This window comes from Narcine bancroftii, chromosome 5 (genome assembly GCF_036971445.1).
Source record: "Narcine bancroftii isolate sNarBan1 chromosome 5, sNarBan1.hap1, whole genome shotgun sequence".
NCBI lineage: Eukaryota > Metazoa > Chordata > Chondrichthyes > Torpediniformes > Narcinidae > Narcine > Narcine bancroftii.
Genome location: NC_091473.1, coordinates 190,418,200 through 190,436,750, shown reverse-complemented (window position 1 = coordinate 190,436,750; position 18,551 = coordinate 190,418,200). Strand labels below are relative to the sequence as shown.

At 50.4% G+C, this 18,551-nt stretch overlaps 1 protein-coding gene and 4 non-coding genes across 5 annotated transcripts; 4 read left to right on the top strand and 1 right to left on the bottom strand.

Moving 5' to 3' along the window:
* The first annotated feature begins 786 nt into the window (after positions 1–786).
* trnai-aau (transfer RNA isoleucine (anticodon AAU)) lies at positions 787–860 on the top strand. The gene has a single exon. It is a non-coding gene; the product is annotated as a tRNA-Ile (tRNA).
* A 582-nt stretch (positions 861–1,442) lies between these two features.
* trnas-cga (transfer RNA serine (anticodon CGA)) lies at positions 1,443–1,524 on the bottom strand. Its single transcript has one exon. It is a non-coding gene; the product is annotated as a tRNA-Ser (tRNA).
* A 114-nt stretch (positions 1,525–1,638) lies between these two features.
* On the top strand, positions 1,639–1,712 carry trnai-aau (transfer RNA isoleucine (anticodon AAU)). Its single transcript has one exon. It is a non-coding gene; the product is annotated as a tRNA-Ile (tRNA).
* A 1,967-nt stretch (positions 1,713–3,679) lies between these two features.
* On the top strand, positions 3,680–3,753 carry trnai-aau (transfer RNA isoleucine (anticodon AAU)). The gene has a single exon. It is a non-coding gene; the product is annotated as a tRNA-Ile (tRNA).
* A 384-nt stretch (positions 3,754–4,137) lies between these two features.
* rbm8a (RNA binding motif protein 8A) lies at positions 4,138–17,858 on the top strand. Its single transcript, XM_069940355.1, has 6 exons — positions 4,138–4,246; positions 6,917–6,976; positions 11,363–11,440; positions 11,955–12,091; positions 12,704–12,840; positions 12,967–17,858. The coding sequence occupies exons 1-6, from the start codon at positions 4,180–4,182 to the stop codon at positions 13,010–13,012; spliced, it is 525 nt and encodes a 174-aa protein (XP_069796456.1). The 5' UTR covers positions 4,138–4,179; the 3' UTR covers positions 13,013–17,858.
* The last annotated feature ends 693 nt before the right edge of the window (positions 17,859–18,551 follow it).

The following is an 18,551-nucleotide window of genomic DNA, read 5'->3' as shown; positions in this document are numbered from 1 at the left end:
ACTGTGAGCTTGGCGACAGACAAAAAGACTCTGTATCCGTTTATCTTGTTTAAGTTAATGGGAAGGGGAAGTTTTGTTTTGTAATTTTTATATTGGTTTGTTTTATATCCTATCCATCCATGGCCCATCCCTTCGCAAGTGAAGATGAACACGGCACCTTGTAGCTTTTCAGCTTTAGGCACCATGTATCGGGGCAAGGACTTGGAGGCGAGGGCTTGCCCAGGACAAACGCCTTCCTCTGGGTCCCACGCCACTGGGGCCTGACGGAGTGCGAGGCACCGCAGCCAGAGGGACGCGGGATTGCCCCGCAGTGGTCTGTTCCAAGACCGCGCTCGCCGGCCGTTGTCCTTACGGATCCTTCGCCCACCAAGTTCGCTGCTTCAGGCTGCTGGGGAAACTGTTTCCCGCGCTCTGTCACAGCCGCCAGACTGACATGTGCTATTTGCCCAAGAGTTGGGCAAATATGTATATATGCATGTAAATTGTACTTTTTGGATTTTTATAAGAGAAGGTCTATATATTTATTGGTAGATTATTTTATATATGTAAAGAATGATATGTAGTTTAAAAAGTATGTACTGTGACAAATCTGAAATCTCCTCCAATGCTGGGGCCTATTTCTGCCAAGAAGGCCTCTGATTTGTAGCTCGCTGTCACAGCTCTTGGTTCGAGTGTTGAAGTCCCAGCTGCCCACATGAAGTAACAATCCCGCCCCCCCCCCCCCCCGCCCACCTTAAACCCGGAAGTCGGTGCGTTCAACACAGCCGGGCAATGCTCTAATATCGTGGCCGGTTAGCTCAGTTGGTTAGAGCGTGGTGCTAATAACGCCAAGGTCGCGGGTTCGATCCCCGTACGGGCCAGTGTTTTTTTTAAACTCTGCCCTTGATTTTTTTCGTGAAAGCTTCCAACAAGGAAGTGCAGTGATTATTTTCGTTCCCGCTGTGCACGGTGGAGACAATTCTCGCACCCAGTCTGTTTCCAACAGAGTCTGGAACAATAGCAACGAGTTAACCCTGAAACTAACTTTATTTATCGAGTAGAGAGTGCAGGCAAGGCTCAACTAACTATTGAGTAGAGAGTGCAGGCAAGGCTAAACTAACTTTATTTATTGAGTAAACTGCAGCGACGAAAGCATATGCGCCTGCATTTTATTCCATGCTACATTGCTAACATTAAATATTAAACCTTTCCTCTCCTTGCATTGCTAACATTAAACTTTTCCCTCTCCCTCAAAGAGGAATGAGGTCATTCCTTAATGCATCGCTCAAGCATTTAAGCCCATGAAAATAAATGTTAAGCGAATGCATTTCCTTCCTTTCTCTATTGCCCAGATTGGAAAAGATCACTTTTGCCCGCGATATATAAAATAAAATTGTCCAACAGATTTAATCAGGGGAGTTTTGCAGAGAGCCACAGGGCAAGGAAAACGAATAGAACGAAGTCGCTGCGAGCAGGGTTCGAACCTGCGCGGGGAAACCCCATTGGATTTCGAGTCCAACGCCTTAACCACTCGGCCATCGCAGCCACACACTGAAAATATCGCGTTCCGCTCGGTACAAAGCCGGCACCACACACCGACGGCGCCTGCGCGCAGTCCTCCCTTCTGGGAGCGGCACAGCGCCGTCAATTAGTATAATCGGCCGGTTAGCTCAGTTGGTTAGAGCGTGGTGCTAATAACGCCAAGGTCGCGGGTTCGATCCCCGTACGGGCCAACTAATTTTTACTCACGACGTTAAACTTTTTTCCAAAAGCAGTTTTTAATTAATTTCAATAATAAATTTGTACAGTACAATCACGAACTTTTTTAAAAAACCTTGCATAACCATACAAAAATTTCCAAAGCATACCCATAATAAATTATTTAAACTATATATTAATATTTAAAATATGGTAATCAATGAGAAAAAAAGAGGGGAAAAACCTTTAATCATTTGACAAGGTTAGCATGTGGGTATCGACAACTTGCAGAACGGACTTAAAACTTTCGATTATGGTCATGGTCCATAAAAGGTCCCCATGCCTTTGAAAAATTAACGTTGAATCATGCACTGCCAGACTGAGACTACCGGCAGACTGGAGGATCAATTCCAACTGGGCATTCTCCAACCGGATGGCCTTAACCTAGACTTCTCCACCTTTTGTTAAACCTTCCCCCTCCCCCCCCACTTCTCACTCTTTTCCCCAGTCTCCTTCACACAGACACCATCGATTCTCACCCTCACCCCCTTATCGTATCCAACTAACACCTTTTAGTTGGCGTGGACTCTTCCCCCTGCCAGCACAGCCTGCCCCCTCTGAGATTTCCTCCTTTTCCCTCATTCTGCTTCACGTCCGCTCGGGCAACGTCTGCCCGTGGTCCCATAAGGTTCGGAAATCCTGATCGGAGAACGCCATGTAGCGGTCATAACCGGAAGTTGTGAACGCAACAGTCTCGGGCACGCAACACGTGTACCTCAGCCTCCAGACTCACCCACTCTTTGTTAGCCCTGCAAGCTCCAGTTGTGGTAAGTACAGATGAGCCTATCTATACAGTCGTGTATATTTACAAACTATTATCATTTTATGTTTACAGTATTGTATAATATTAACCTACTTATCTTGCCTTGCTAGATACATTACCTTGACACATACATTACCTTGATACATACATTACCTTGATACATACATTACCTTGATACATACATTACCTTGATACATTATCTTGATACATTACCTAGATACATTACCTTCATACATACATTGCTAGATACATTACCTTGATATATTACCTAGATACATTACCTTGATACATACATTGCTAGATACATTACCTGCCAATGCCACTCCTGAAAAAGGGGAACACGAATCAGTGGCTTTGAAATAAGTAAGCCCAATTCTGACTGTCTCTTTCTGGTAACAAGGGCAGTTTCATTGTTTGGAAACACAGATTGCAAAGTTTTCATTCAAGAGGAGAAAAAAACTTGTGTGCAGAAAATATATCTCAAGGACAACTCATCAAAAGACTTGTGAGTTTAAAGAGGCCTGAAGATATGCTGTTGAAAAACACTTCATAATTATTTCTGAACTGAAAATTTAAGACCTTCAAACAAGACCAAAATGATGCTGAAGTTTTAAAATTGATTTTTCAGAGTTTGGGACTTTAACACACACACACATTTACGCATAGTGGGGATTTAAGGTAAGGTTTAAGTTAGAGATAAATAAGGAATGTCATGTTATTACTGGTTCATTAAAAACTGTTATTTTGAATTTATCATGGTCTGGTGAAGTTTTGCCATTGCTTTTCCTATCTTAGTGCTAACAAAGTCTCTTTAAAAATATTTTTCTTCCCATATCGTTTTGCTAAGTACAGTAATAGTGTTGGCACAACGTCCTAATACATGGACGCTAAGCAACACATGATTATCCAGCCTCTTATGGACGATACGAGACTGGCCGAATTCCTTAGTTTTCACCGCGCAGACCTTCGGCAAAATGAGTTGATTTTGTAGGTTGCAGGAAAGGCGGGGCCCGAATGGGGATCGAGCCCCCGTTGGATTTTGACTCCAATGCCTCAGCCAACGCAGAGCCGCACACCGAGCCCATGTGCTCCAGCCAGAACAAAACAACACTGTACACCGAATCTTCCTTCTGGGAGCAGTGAGGTGACCCACCACCCCCCCCTAAAGTCGGGGCAGGTGGCCGGTTAGCTCAGTTGGTTAGAGCGTGGTGCTAATAACGCCAAGGTCGTGGGTTCGATCCCCGTACGGGCCAGCTTTTCACAGCAGCAGTCTACTTTTCTGAACTTACATACATGCGTGCTTAGAATTAGAAGGGAGTTAAGTTAAAGTTGCTCATGTTTAAAAATAATTAAAAGCAACTTTTGCTTAAGTAACTATTTATTACAGTTAATGGGTCCTCTGGGTTCCTAACACTGCAGGTCGGGTTAATGTGCAGGAAAATAATGAGTTGGCCCGTACGGGGATCGAACCCCCGATCACGCTCTAACCAACTGAGGTAACCGGCCCCTCTGGCGAAACTGCGCCTGCGCCGCCCGATTCCCCTCCTCGGCCGGTCTCTCTGGTGAGACGCGCCTGCGCCCCCCGATTCCCCTCCTCGACCGGCCGCTCTGGTGAGACTGCGCCTCCCGGCTCTCGGAAGTGACGTCGCCTGCTCCTCCCCGGGAGAACTGTGGGCAAGATGGCGGACGTGCTGGATCTTCATGAGGCGGGCGGCGAGGATTTCGCCATGGACGATGAGGGCGATGGTAAGGGGGGTGGTCCTCTAATCCTTCCTCGTGAACTTTCTCCCCCCTCCTCGCTAACCGGGGTGAAGGTGGAGCCCGGGAGGGGGGAGGGATCTGCTGGGCCTTGGGGGGGGGGAGGGGGTTCTGTTGGGTCTCGGGGATCTGCTGGGGTAGGAAGCTCTGCTGGGTCCGGGAGGAGGTGTTTGGCTGGTCTTTGGGGTGGGTGGGGGGGGTCTGTTCTGCTTGGGCCGAGGGATTCTAGGCCTGCTCTGCTGGCTGGGGGTGGGGGGTGGTGGAGGATCTGCTGGGCTAGGGGGCTCTGCTGGGTCTGGAGTGGGCCCATGAGGGGAGGGGTTCCGCTGGGGCTAGTTTTTTTCTGCTGTGCTCAATGGGGTGGGGGTGAAGTTGGCTGGTCCGGGGAGGGGGGTGGGGAGTCTGCTGGGGATGGGCTCTGCTGGGTGGGGGGTGGGTGGGGGGGGAGGGATGGCGCTGCGCTGGGCCTGGTGAGCCTGGACATACCGCTGCCTTCACCCTAAAGCATGAGTCCCTAAACATAAACCTCTTCAGAGACCCAGCGCTGAATGTGGATCGGGGTGGGGGGAAGGAGACTGAGGGAAAATGGAAGAGAGAGACAGAGCTAAAGGAAAGGAGTCTTAGGGTTAGATTGGGGGGGGGGGGAGTGCTAGAGAAACCAGAGAAGTTGATGTTAATGCCGTCTAGTTTGAGGGTGCCCAATGTAAGATTAAATGTTCTTCCTCCAATTTGCGGGTGGACTCCATCTGGCAGTCCATGAGGCCGTGACCAGACATGTCATCAAGGGGATGATTTCAGATTTGTTATCAGAGTATATAAATCACATATAACCCTGAGATGCTGTTTCTTGTGGGCGTAGCAGAATTACCACTAATTGGTAGTGCAAAAACTAAACTGTACATACCCTGATATAAACAAAGAACTAAACAGATAATGAATGTAAACAAACTGTGCCATACAGAGAGACCAAAAGAAAATCAATAAGATGCACAAGTAAGAGTCCCTGATTGAGTTTGTCATTGAGGAGTCTGATGGTGGAGGGATAGCAGCTGTTCTTGAACCTGGTGGGTGCGAGTCTTGTGGCACCAACACCTCTTTTCCTGATGGCAGCAGCGAGAACCGAGCGTGTGCTGGGTGGTGTGGGTCCTTGATTGCTGCTGCTCTCCATTGGCAACATTCCCCCGAGGTGTACTCAGTAGTGGGGAGGGTTTTGTCTGTGGTGTTCCATATCAGGCGGTCAGCACACTTCCCACCACAACTCTGTAGAAATTTGCCGGGATGTCACACCAAACCCCTGAAGAAGTCAAGACGCCGACAAGTTTTCCTCATGATGCCATTGGTGTGTTGGGTCCAGGAAAGATCCTCCGAGGCAGTGACTCCCAAGCACTTAAGTTTGTTCATTAAATGGATGCTTTGGGCCTGAGCCCTTCCTCAGGGATCACTGAATTCTCTCAGTGCTTTACATGCATTGTTCCAGTTCTCAACATTTGTTAGAGCTGCAGTTCTTTTTAATCTTTCCCTCTCAGATATTTTGCTTTTAACCTATTCCTCTTGGATATTTCCATTGCTTTCACTGGACATTGTCTGTGCGAGTGTTTCATTTGGATAGGTAATTAGATAAAAAGGATTGAGGAAATGGGCCAAATGTAAACAGATGGAAGTAGGCCACTCATTTTACACCTGGCCCCTTTTCTCGCCTATCTGTCACTTTTCTTGTACCAATCACCCCTCTCCCACTAGCCACTGTCTAAACACTCCCCCCAGCCTCCTCCAATACCTCCCTTCCCTTTGGTCTATCAAGCCGCTTTCAGGTGCTCGGACGCAGATAATGCGCCAGCGGACGCGGCTGGGGGAGTGCAGCTGGGACATTCAGGTGGCCACGGAGAAGGTGCCTTTCTGTCGCCTGAACATGCTGGCTGAAGGAGAGCCACTCCATAGCCCCACTGCTGCTTTCAGGTGCAACAGGGGATTCTCCGAGCTGGAGATTATACCCACAGGCGGAGGGTTAGGTAGGTGGCTCCTCCTCGCTGGGTTCTCCATTTTCAGATGGCCACCTGACAGTCGCATTGGGGTAGAATAAGCGACTACAGTCTTGATAAAGGGTTGCAGCCCAAAATGTCGACTGTTTATTCTCTCCCACTGATGTTAAACCTGCTGAGTCCCTCCAACGTTTTGCTTGTTGCTTTCAGAGTAGGTTTAAGATGGGGGTGGGCATGATTAAAAGGAACCCGAGGGGTTCACAGGGAAGGTAATGGGTTTATGGAATGGGATGCTGGAGGGGGTGGTCAAAGCAGGCACCATTGAAACATGGAAGAAAAAAAATTGATAAATCCATAGGTAGGACGGGTTTAGAGGGACGTGGGCAGGTGGGACCAGTGAGGGTAGGACGTTTGGATGGATCCATGGATGGGATGGATTTGGAGGGATATGGAGCGAAAAGCAGGTGGGTGGGACAGTTTGGTCGGCAGGGGCAAGTTGGGCCTGTTTCCGTGCTGCGTGACTCATACCATTTGGGCAGCACTGCCCACTTCGCAATTAAACCCTGAACTGCCACTGGAGGCAGGAGATGGCGTCAAGTCAGTGACACTGGACTGTATGCACCACGTGCTCCCCCACTGCCCTGCGAGTACTCATGCCGCGACCCTTTTTCTCCCGCAGAAAGCATCCACAAGCTGAAGGAGAAGGCAAAGAAGAGGAAAGGTCGAGGTTTTGGCTCCGGTGAGTAGTGTCTCCTCCCTGCTCTTTGCAGGGGGACAACCGTCGAGATGGACTTGTACCCAGTTAAATAATTTGCAACCACTGGTGTGTCTGGCCTTTCAATGCGTTCAGCACAAAAAAAGGCCCTAAAGCGCACTGAGTTCGTGCAGTCCACTCATTCTATTGAGATGTTAAGAATTCACTGCCTTCGCATAAGTACTGGTGCACCAAAATTATTATGTAATGCACACCAATTACTGCATAATCGTTAATCCTGTGTAAAAGTCGACCCCTTTTTTTATGGTTCTGACCGCCTGCATGTCCTAGCTTCTGACGCCCCAATTGCCCACCCATCTGAGCTCCCGACGCCCCGGCCACCAGTCCAGTCAAACTTCTGAAGCCCCGACTGCAGATCCTCGTCCTGGCCATCTGCCTATCCGAGATCCCAACATCCTTACCTCTTGCCCATCCAAGCTTCCGACATTCCAACTGCACATCCTTGCCCTAACCGCCTTCTCATCCAAGCTCCCAACATCCCTACTGCTCACCCATCCAAAGTTCCTGACATCCCAATCGCACATCCTTGCCCCAACTGCCCGCCCATCCAAGTCTCCAGGAGTCCCGCCGCCTGCCCATCTGAGCTCCCGATGCCCCGATCGAGGATACTCGCCCCAACCATGGCCTGTTTCTGCGCTGTAGTGTTCTATGCCAAGAAAGAAAAAGATAAGAACACAAGAAGAAGGAGGAGGAGTCAGCCATTCGGCCCATTGAGCCTGCTCCCCTTTCAATGAGATCATGGCTGATCTGATGATGACGCATCTCCACCCCCCTGCCTATTCCCCATATTCCTTAATTTCCCAACTATGTAAAAATCTATCCAACCTCGTTTTAAATAATTTTTACTGAGATCGCCTCCACTGCTTTAACAGGCAGTGAATTCTACAGATTCCCCACCCCCTGGGGAAAACCAGTTCCTCCTCATCTCCGTCCTAAATCTACTCCCCTCGAGGCAGTTCTCTAGTTCAAGTCTGCTCCACCACTGGAAACAACTTGCCTACCTCAATCTTAGGGGGCTAGAATATTAGTTTGGCATGAAATATAATCTACCTCTGGGATTCTACCCCTCACGCATTCGCAAGGGTATGATTTACAGCAGCTGATTATCCCCACTCCCCTCGACCCCATAGGGAGGTGGGAGGGAACTGGTGACCCCCAGGGAGTCACAAGCAGAACTTGCAAACAAGGAGATTGCAGTGCCTAGAGACCAGCAGATGGCGCTGTAAGGCAGTCCAGAGATGCAGAGTGACAGCGTCCTGTCTCCAGGGACACAGTGTTCAATCTTGGGGTTTCAGTGTGTGTGTGTGTGTGTGTGTGTGTGTGTGTGTGTGTATGTATGTGTGTCGGTCGGTGTAGGCCGCGATCGTGTAGTGGTTAGTACTCTGCGTTGTGTGTGTGTTGGTGTACTCTCTTACCATAGCATAGCATAGAACATTCCAATGCAGTGCATGCCCTTCAATGAGATACACTATGTAAACATGCTGCACGACAATCTACCCCTCCCCTCCCTCACACCCTCTATTTTTCTTGCATCCACGCGCCTGTCTCTTTCTTTTTTTCTTCTTTCTTTGACTTGGCTTCGCGGACGAAGATTTATGGAGGGGTATGTCCACGTCTGCTGCAGGCTCATTGGTGACTGACAAAGTCCGATGCGGGACAGGCAGGCACAGTTGCAGCGGTTGCAAGGGAAAATTGGTTGGTTGGAGTTGGGTGTTGGTTGGGTTTTTCCTCCTTTGTCTTTTACAGCAGCTGATTATCCCCATTCCCCTCGACCCCATAGGGAGGTGGGAGGGAGCTGGTGACCCCCAGGGAGTCAGTGAGGTGGGCTCTGCAGTCTTCTTCAAAGGAGGTTGCTGCCCGCCGAACTGTGAGGCGCCAAGATGCACGGTTGGAGGCGATATCAGCCCACTGGCGGTGGTCAATGTGGCAGGCACCAAGAGATTTCTTTAAGCAGTCCTTGTACCTCTTCTTTGGTGCACCTCTGTCACGGTGGCCAGTGGAGAGCTCGCCATAGAACACGATCTTGGGAAGGCGATGGTCCTCCATTCTGGAGACGTGACCCACCCAGCGCAGTTGGGTCTTCAACAGCATGGATTTGATGCTTGCGGACTCTGCCAGCTCGAGTACTTCGATGTTGGTGATGAAGTCATTCCAATGAATGTTGAGGATGGAGCGGAGATAGCGCTGATAGAAGCATTCTAGGAGCCGTAGGTGATACCGGTAGAGGACCCATGATTCGGAGCCGAACAGGAGCGTGGGTATGACAACGGCTCTGTACACGCTGATCTTTGTGTGTTTCTTCAGGTGGTTGTTTTTCCAGACTCTTTTGTGTAGTCTTCCAAAGGCGCTATTTGCCTTGGCGAGTCTGTTGTCTATCTCTTTGTCGATCCTTGCATCAGATGAAATGGTGCAGCCGAGGTAGGTAAACTGGTTGACCGTTTTAAGTTCAGTGTGCCCGATGGAGATGTGGGGGGGCTGGTGGTCATGATGGGGAGCTGGCTGATGGAGGACCTCAGTTTTCTTCAGGCTGACTTCCAGGCCAAACATTTTGGCAGTTTCCGCAAAGCAGGACGTCATGCGCTAAACGTGCCTGTCTAAGAGTCTTTTAAATGTCCCCTCCTCCACCACCCCTGGTGATTGCTGTTCCCCCCAAGCAAGCGCGCACACGTTTTGTAACCAGCGCCAAGGGTTATTACTGTGCGCACAAAAGGCTAGTTATCTAGTTCAAAGTAGAGAAGAAAATCTGATCTAAATATCCAAAAAGTTACACGACTCCACTCTTGTTAAATCCCTTGGGGTGCTATTGGACCCTGCCGTCAAATTTAACAAACAAGCCAACGTCTACTTTTTCCAGCTCTGTACCACTGTTAAAATAAAACCGTACCTCTCACTTAAGGACTATTCACGCCCTTATCTTCTCACATCTGGACTACACTAGCCAGTCTCTCCCGAACCCGCTTCCAATTGGTTCAGAATGCTGCCGCTGGGCCTCCCTCCGGTGGCCGCCGGCACGGCTCAGAGTCGACTTCAAGCGCTGCTATTTACATATAAAGCCCATCAACGACCTTGCCACCTCTTCCCCCCCGCCCCCTCCCCCCACCATCTCTGATTTGCTCACTCCCTACTCCGCTCCCAAGCAGCTCAGGTCAGCTACCGCAGGATGCCTGGCTGTTCCACACGCTAAGCGCACACAAAGGGCCATTGCAGTTGCGGCCCCCAAACTGGAACAGCATTCCCCTGACCATTAAACTAGCCCCCTCCCTCAACTGGTTTAGATTCAGGTTAAAAACGAGCCTTCTGTTGTTGGTGTTTAATGTCTGAAACCCTTTGTACGTTCCTAACCTATGATTGCACTATTCACCGCAATTGTGGTTTATTTATAACTTCTTAATCCGTTGTCCTGCAAATGGTTGTGCGTTTTTCAATCAGTTGCCTTGATTTGCACAGCACTTTGGTCTATGCAAGTTGAAAAAAATGTGCTACACTGAAACCTCTTTAGAACGTGGTTCGTTGAATCCACGGAGTTGCTTATAGCGCGGGTATCTGTGGACCCCAAACTTTATAAATGACCTGCTGGTCTTCACCAGCTTTGTGGTTTTACTTCAACCACGATACCTGCAGTTGTACTCCATGGAGGCTAGACTGGGTATGAGTTGTTCCTGAACTGAGGAGGCAGTAAAGTTGGTGGGTCTCCAGCCACGTACATGCATCTGTTCTGAGACTCGGCTGTAATGTGGTATGAAATCTTGGACCCTCAACTACCGCGTTCTAACGGGGTTTCACTATATCTAAATAAAGAACTTGAAAGTTTCTCCAGATGTTCCCAGGACTGGAGAGCTTGAGTCATGAGGGAAGGCTGGGGCTTTTCTTTCTAGTGGACCCTTCTGGGGGTTTAAAGAGTCACGATGGGGGTGGATAAGGCGAAGGGTGACAGTCCTTCTCCCCCAGGGTCGGGGTGTGTTGGAAGGCACAGACTTGAGGTGGGGGAGGAGACAAGGGGCACCCCCTTCTCACAAGAGGATGGCAGGTAAACAGAACCAGCAGCCAGAGGAAGTGGAAGAGGTGACAGGGCTTAATGTGGGGGGGCGGTGGCACGGGTTAGAAGGGCAGAGAGCGCCACGCTATTTGTAGCACCGGCAGCCTGGGGTTCAAATAGAGCTTGTACGTTCTCCCCAGGTCCATGTGGGGTTTTCTCGCACGTTGCAAAAGACAATGTAGAGGTCAGTAAACATGGGTGGGAGGCATGGGACTCCGCTACCGCAAGCAAGAAGGACCGCGGGGCCCGTTTCCGTGCTGTGTAACTCTGCGGACGACTCGGCGTTTGTTCACCGTGTGACTCCTTTGGTGCAGAGGATGGCGCTCGCTCAAGGCTACGGGAAGACTACGACTCTGTGGAGCAGGACGGCGACGAGCCTGGCCCCCAACGCTGTGAGTACACAAGCCCCTCCCTTCACCCACCCCTGGTTGAGTACGCGCAGGCACCACGCTAGGCCCTCCCCCCCCCACTTCCAAGAGTCAAGCCCTCTGCGTGAAGCCCCCGTGCCCATTCATTGGCTGTTCTGGCCTCCCTTGCTTCGTATCCCATTACCCCCACCACCGAAAACCAGACAATAAATAGAGGCTCCCTTAGCTGTTCAGGGTCAGGCCTAGCTTAATTCTTTTTTAAAATTACACCAAGCTGCGTGGTTACGGGCCCTTCCTGCCCAAGCCCACCTCAATTAACCAACAAACCCCGTGCGATTTTGATGGGTGTGGGAGAGACAAACCGTACGAACTCCATACGGTTTCGAACCTGGGTCGCTGGATGATGACCAAGCTGACAGAAACCCCAGCCTTCTCAGGAATCAGAGGTATTTGGCGCTCGCTGCTCTCCATCTGGGGTGGGGGGGGCAGCACAACGGTGAGGCGATGACTTCTGCTGCTCCTTCCTTCCTCTCCGCAGCGGTGGAAGGTTGGATCCTCTTTGTGACTGGCGTCCATGAGGAGGCCACGGAAGAAGACATCCATGACAAGTTCGCCGATTTTGGCGAGATCAAGAACCTGCACCTTAACCTGGACCGGCGGACGGGCTACCTGAAGGTGAAGAAGCGCTTCGGGACCACCAGAGAAAGGGGGGTGATGGGAGCTCAGGCAGCGTTTCAGGGAGAGAGGGGACTGGGTGCGGTTCAAGGCACAAGAGCAAAGGGGCACCACGAGTTCCAGCGCCCCCACCCCAACCATGGGGAGAAAGGGGCACAGTAAGGAGTGGTTTGGTCAGATCCCGCTGCCCCTATGATCCCCCGTAACCGCAAGGTCTCCCATCCGTTCCAGCAATCAGTCGGGCTGACCATGTCGCCTTCTCAACCCCACCCTCCCCCTGTCCTTTTGTGATCACCACCTCCCCATCAACCATGCCACACCTTGATGGTGGGATGAAGTGAGGGCAAGGTTGAGGGGGTTAACTAGCAAGGTGGGAGGGGTTTATGTGATGGTCGGGTGGAGGTAGAGAGTGGGGTAGAGGGAGGTGATGATTCGATGGAGCAAGGGAGGGGGAAAGGTAGCAATGGGATGGAGTGAAGGGCGAGATGGGGGAGGTAGGGAGTAAGTGGCGAGTTGGGTGGGACTGGTGATGTGATGGTAAGAGCGAGAGGTGTGGTGCTGGTGCCGTACCCCTGAACCCTGTTTTCTCCCCCCCCCCCCCCCCCCCACAAGGGTTACGCACTAGTGGAATATGAGACCTACAAGGAGGCCCAGGCAGCGATGGAAGGCTTGAATGGTTCTGAGCTTGCCGGCCAGCCCATCAGTGTGGATTGGGGTTTCGTTCGAGGACCTCCCAGAAGCAAGAGAAGGTGAGTGTGCACCCCCCCTCCCCCCTTCCGGGACAGCAGTCTCCTCCACACACACCTTCCTTGTTGTTCCCCCCACCCCCAAATATCCCCCCACGTCTGATCAGTCACTCCTCTCCTGTTCCACAGGAGCGGACGCAGAAGAAGTCGGAGCCCAGATCGCAAGCGACATTAACCAGGAGCGGCAAACCAGGAGGAGATTCTCGTACTGAGGAGGAGTGGCGGGGGGGGGGGGGGATTTCCGCTGATCCGGACTGACCTGTGCTGGGCCCCGAGGTACAGGAGGGGCTGGGATCTCGGTTTCTGGGGACGATGCTGTGGCTTCTCAGAAATAAAAATAATTCTTTTAGTCAAGCCGTGCCCACCCCCCACGTCCCGTGTTTCGGCACGGGCTACTGAGAGGCAGATCCTGCGGGAAGCGGCTGCTGGAGGAGCTCGGGTCTCAGCCTTTTTTTTCTCGGGTGGTGGGAGGAGTGATGGCCCCTTCCATTGGAACCAAGGATGGGCAGGGAAGGGTGAAACAAAGGGTCTGGGCCAAGTCCACAGGACGTGGGGGCGGTATTCAGCTGATCAGGCCATCTGCTGATCCATGATGCCTTTTCAGCCCCGTTTTTAATTTAGACATGCAGCATGAGCCTGTGTGGCCAATTACACCAATTAACCAATGACCCTGGTATGTATTGGAGCCTCCTTCCTTCTCCCTGTAACCCAGATTTCCTTCCCAACCAGCACTTTAGAGAATCCACAGACCTGTCTGTCCCACACCTCCAAAATACACCCTGTGTCACCAATTAACTGACTATGGGGAGAGAGATGGGTGGGGGGAATGGGGGAGGGAGACGGGTGGGAGGGAACGGGGGAGGGAGGGAATTGGTTGGGAGGGAACGGAGAGATGGATGGGAACAAGTGGAGACATAGGGTGGGGAATGGGAGGAGACAGATGGGGGGAACGGGAGGGAGATCAGTGGGAACAGGGTGATGAGGAGAATGGGTGTGGAAAGGATAGGGGTGAATGAGACGTCTGGGGTCATTGTCACACTGACTCTTTATTCCATAGACCCCCCCCCCCCTGCTTCCCTTTGTTACATTTCCAACCCCTCTCGTCAACATGAGTCAGGTTCCTTCAGGCACACATGCGGTGCACCTCACCGAGCCCCCTCTCCAGGTATTCCTTCCCCCCCTCAGCCACATGGACTGGAAGGCGTTCAGGCAGGTGGTGATGGAGCTAGCGAACCGGTGCTGGGGCACAGCATAGACGCTAGGCCGCCCCTTGCTCGGCACCAGCCTGTCCACTTCCCTCTGCAACCTGCTGACCAAGTGGGGAAGATGGTGAAGCCAGCGGCCAGGATGATGTTGGCCGGCAGGAGCACAGGCTGCGGGCCACCAGAGTACGGAGGCTTCCTTTGCTCAGTCTCACCGCAGCGGGCCAGAAGAGGCATTCAGGGCAGTGGAAGCCTGGATCTTCTGCGCCAAGTAGCAGTGGGTCACCTCGATGTCATCCACTGTGTGGGCCTTGTCCGCCAAGAACCCCCTCCTTCCTCCAGCATCTGGCCCAGGTAGCGGGTCAACTCGCCGCCGGCCAGGTCTAGACGATAGGTCTCGTGCAGCAGGCCGAACCCATTGAGCACGATGTACCTAGGCCCGAATCTGCCACAGGCCTCAAGTCCCAGCTCTGCTAACCTTGCCTTTTAAGCCTTATTTTCCAAAGAAAGCAACATCCTGGTAAATCTCTGCACCCTCTTCCTATGAGGTGACCAGAACTGAACACAACACTCCGTGGTCTCACCAGAGATTCGTACATTTGCCACATGACCTTGTGACTCTTGAGCTCAGTCCCAACATCCATCCCACAGGCTTTCTTTACTATCCTAACAGCCTGCGTGGAAAAAATGCCGGGGGAAGGCGATGGGGGAGAAGTGTGTGTGGGGGGTGGGGTGTGGTTTTAACGAAAGCCAGAGAAGTGGGTGTTAATGTCATCCAGTCAGAGAGTGCCCAGAGGTGGTGGTCCTTCCAATTTGCGGCTACTGAGGTCAGGCTGCACTGGTAATTGTCGGACTCTGGCTTTACCCTACCCTTAATTTAGTCTATGTGTCGTCTGAGTCCAGCGTGTTCTTTAGAATGAAGTGATAGGAGATGGTATTTGGTTCAACAATCAGTTTATTACAGCACAAGAATAAAGCTTAACAGAGCTCTGGGTCAGTCGTTTGTTCATAGGGCACCTGCACAGTGAGCTATTCCCCAAGACTGACCCCTATTGTCCAGTCTGCTCAGTTTATATAGATCCAAATTACCATACAGAACAAAAGTTGGCTTCCTTTGCTAGATTTTTTCTACAGTTTATCTGGGGTGTAGACCTCTTATCTTTAAATCCTCAAGATCAGACCATCCTATTGTCTTGAACAGAAATCAATTCCTACCCCAGATATTTCCAATCATCATTCTGTGCCTGTCTGGCCAATTTCTTCTGTTCTCCTTAACACCTCCTCATGCCTTAATCTTCTTCCTAGACTGGCTTTCCATTCTCTTTGTTTCTTACAGGATACTCTTTGTTCTGGTCTGACCTGTGTCTCCTGTGCTACTCACCACCTCCTTCAGTTTGAGCATTCCTCCTAAATCATTTCATCCATTTCCTCTCCCTTGTATTTTGGGACCAGACAATTCTACCCCTACTGTACTCAGCCAACTTTGCTCCATGCTGTGATTGCCACTTAATTACATTCCTCTTTTCCCTTAACCATGAAGTAAATATAAAATTGTTACATAGTCATATATTCCATGATGTTTTAACCCCTAGATTCCAACAGTCCCCCTTTTGGTCTCATGAAAATGAGACCAACTACCTGTTACCTTAGACTGAGACCTCAGGAGTTTTTGCAAGGACCGGCATCTCCGACCCCTTGGTGTCATTATACTCTTGGGAGGGCAGTAGGGACAAATACATGCCTTGGGATCTGGGGATGGCTCTCTGTGAAAACGCTCGTTGAACCAGGCACTGGAGGCAGGGAAGGATGCACGGGATCAGGATCAAAGCCAACACCACCACTCCAGCAACTAGCACTGCAGTCTGTATCCATCCCCAGCCTCCTGAAAACAAATTTCATAGCCATGCGCTGCCCAAGGGTCACCAGGTCTGAACTGGGACATGAGATAATTTGCGAATGCCTTAAGAAATATCCTTTACTGCTTGCCCATTGTCATCGATTTTTAAACAACAATTCGTGAGATTCAATTTCCCACACACTCCCCCCTCCGTGGCTAACAAATAGTCTAATGATGCTAAGCGGTTTTGAAACACCATGGCCCTAATCTGTTGCTGCTCTTCTGCCAACAGATCAAGGCCCGTGGCTGTGTTATTGGTGATAATTTCCAAAATAGCTTGTAAACGAATCAGACAGTTTAACATGTAAATTGGGGTTCAATACCCCCAGGACCCATCCTGGGCACAGGTGGCAGGTCCGTAATAAGAAATAATGCACTCTGGAGGCCAGTCCTCTCCCCACTCACCGATCTTTAAATCCTTCTTCTGACGGAGCCCCTGATATACACGCTCAGCTAACTGATGGGAGTCATTCTGGGGTAAAAGCACAAATTGTGGTTCCCTTCCAGTCTAGCTCCAAAAAAGTGTATGCCATATTCCCACAAATCCAATATAATCCCTCTGGAGCAAATCCGTGTGGAGAGGAATGAGGCCACAATTGTCTGAGTGAGGGAACCCCCTTATATGGATTATTCCCCCGTGCAATTCCATACTACTTTACCACGGGAGTTACCTGTTATAGGTCTGCAATCTGCTTCATTATGTGGGGCCAGGAACCACCGTGGTCGCTGAGGATGCCATTGAGGGAACTTCCCCAAGATTTTAATCTTTGTGCACCTTGAATCCCCTTTATACTGATTGCCTTGCTCCTTCCTGATACATTCCTCCCCTCATGGGTGATTTGCTAAGTGCCATGTCTGGCGGGGGCACATCTCATCTGCCGATCCGTGAAAACCCATCAACTCCCATACCTCCAGGGGCTCCCCGCTCCATGGCCATGACCCATCTCTTGTGGGTCCCCCACATACCCACAGTTTTTTTACCCCCAAGAGTTTTGCCGTAGTTTGGCTAAGGTCTACCCATCTATTGTCACCTACTCTGTGAGTTGCTGCCTGGCGTTTAGCGTTGGCATAGTTATCCCCCTTTTCGCTGTCCCATACGTATGGTTGTTTTCCATTTTGCCACATGGGTTCCCACTGTATCCTCTGAATTGGTATTGAGCCCCCTTTCTCCTTATCTCGGTCTCCCTCCAGGGCACAAAACTATGTTATTCCTTGTGGAAAACGGTCTCGATTTGGCATGAACTGTAACAATCCCCTATTGAACTTAACATCATACACTTGTCCATTATGAACACACTTACGTCCCGTGTGAGTCCCAACACAGTGTTCAGGAAAGTCAGTCCAATCAGCAAAGTTCTGTTCTTTTTCGTTATGCGACCCCCAGGCCGAGTGCAAACACTTTGTACAGTGGTTTTCCTCCCCAAATCTTTCAAGGGCTCGAAACACCAGCACCCATAATCCCCATGTAGTATTCATCCCAGCCCCCTTAATTGTTTTGACGTCAATATATTGACTATAACGTCAAACACTGATATACAGTCACCGTAGTCCACTAGTCTCTTTAAAAAGGGACGTGTTAAGTGTTCTTAGTCCGTAGTTTCTTCACAGTGTCCCAGTCATCTCCGTTCGAATCTGTTCCAGTGTCCGTGTTGGTGGGTCCGTTGCTGTTCACTGACTCCAATGATACCACGTCTCGCCTTTTCCCTGTAGTCGAACCGCGTGGGACGTCCTCTCCACCACTCTGTAGGGTTCTGTCCACCTGGGCTCCGACCACTTTCTTTTGATGACCTTTAGCAGAACCCACTCCGCGACTGAAGGTATCGGTGTTTCCCCTTCTCTGTTGGGACTTGTGACCTGTTGTGAAAAGTCTGACACCAGAGCTGTTAGTTTATCATAATAAAGCTTGCATCTCATTGAACTTACCTCATTCTTCGTGGTCTGAATTCCGGCTCCAGGTCCCGGAAACTGGTGCCCCGTTTGTAGTTCATACGGAGTAAATCCTGTCATAGAACTTACTGAACACCTTATTGACATTAACGCCAGGGGCAACGCATCCACCCAATTTAGTTTGGTCCGTGCCTGTACTTTCCCCATCTTACCTTTTATTGTTTGGTTCATCCTCTCCACTTTCCCTTGGGATTGTGGATGGTACACCGTTCCAAAGGCATGTTTCAACCCCAACATCGCTTCTACCTCCTGTAGATCTTTATTCTTAAAATGACTTCCATTATCTGACCTAATTTTTCTAGGGAATCCGTGTCTCGGAATATACTGGTTGATCAGGAACTTACCGTCCTTGCATCTCTTTTGGCAGGGATTGCCTCCGGCCGCCCTGTGAACACATCTACTGCTACTAAGAGGTATCAATATCCACTTGCCCTCTCAATCATGTCCGTGTAATCAATTACAATTTCCTGCCCTGGTAACTTAGGCAACGGAAACTGTCCTTCATGCGGCTTCACAGTCGCCTTGACATTGAAAGTTATACATACCGCACACTCTCTGATATGGTTCTCCACCATCGCCGGCAGGAAGGGGTGCCACCAATGTATCAAATACCTTATCATCTGCTTCTTTCCACAGTGTGTTAACCCATGCGCCTCCTCTAGGAGGGG

Coding starts and splice junctions, on each gene's coding strand:
- rbm8a (XM_069940355.1), top strand. CDS start 4,180: ATGGCGGACGTGCTGGATCTTCATGAGGCGGGCGGCGAGGATTTCGCC. Junction 6,977..11,362: donor AGGTCGAGGTTTTGGCTCCG/GTGAGTAGTGTC, acceptor CCTTTGGTGCAG/AGGATGGCGCTCGCTCAAGG. Junction 11,441..11,954: donor CGAGCCTGGCCCCCAACGCT/GTGAGTACACAA, acceptor TCCTCTCCGCAG/CGGTGGAAGGTTGGATCCTC.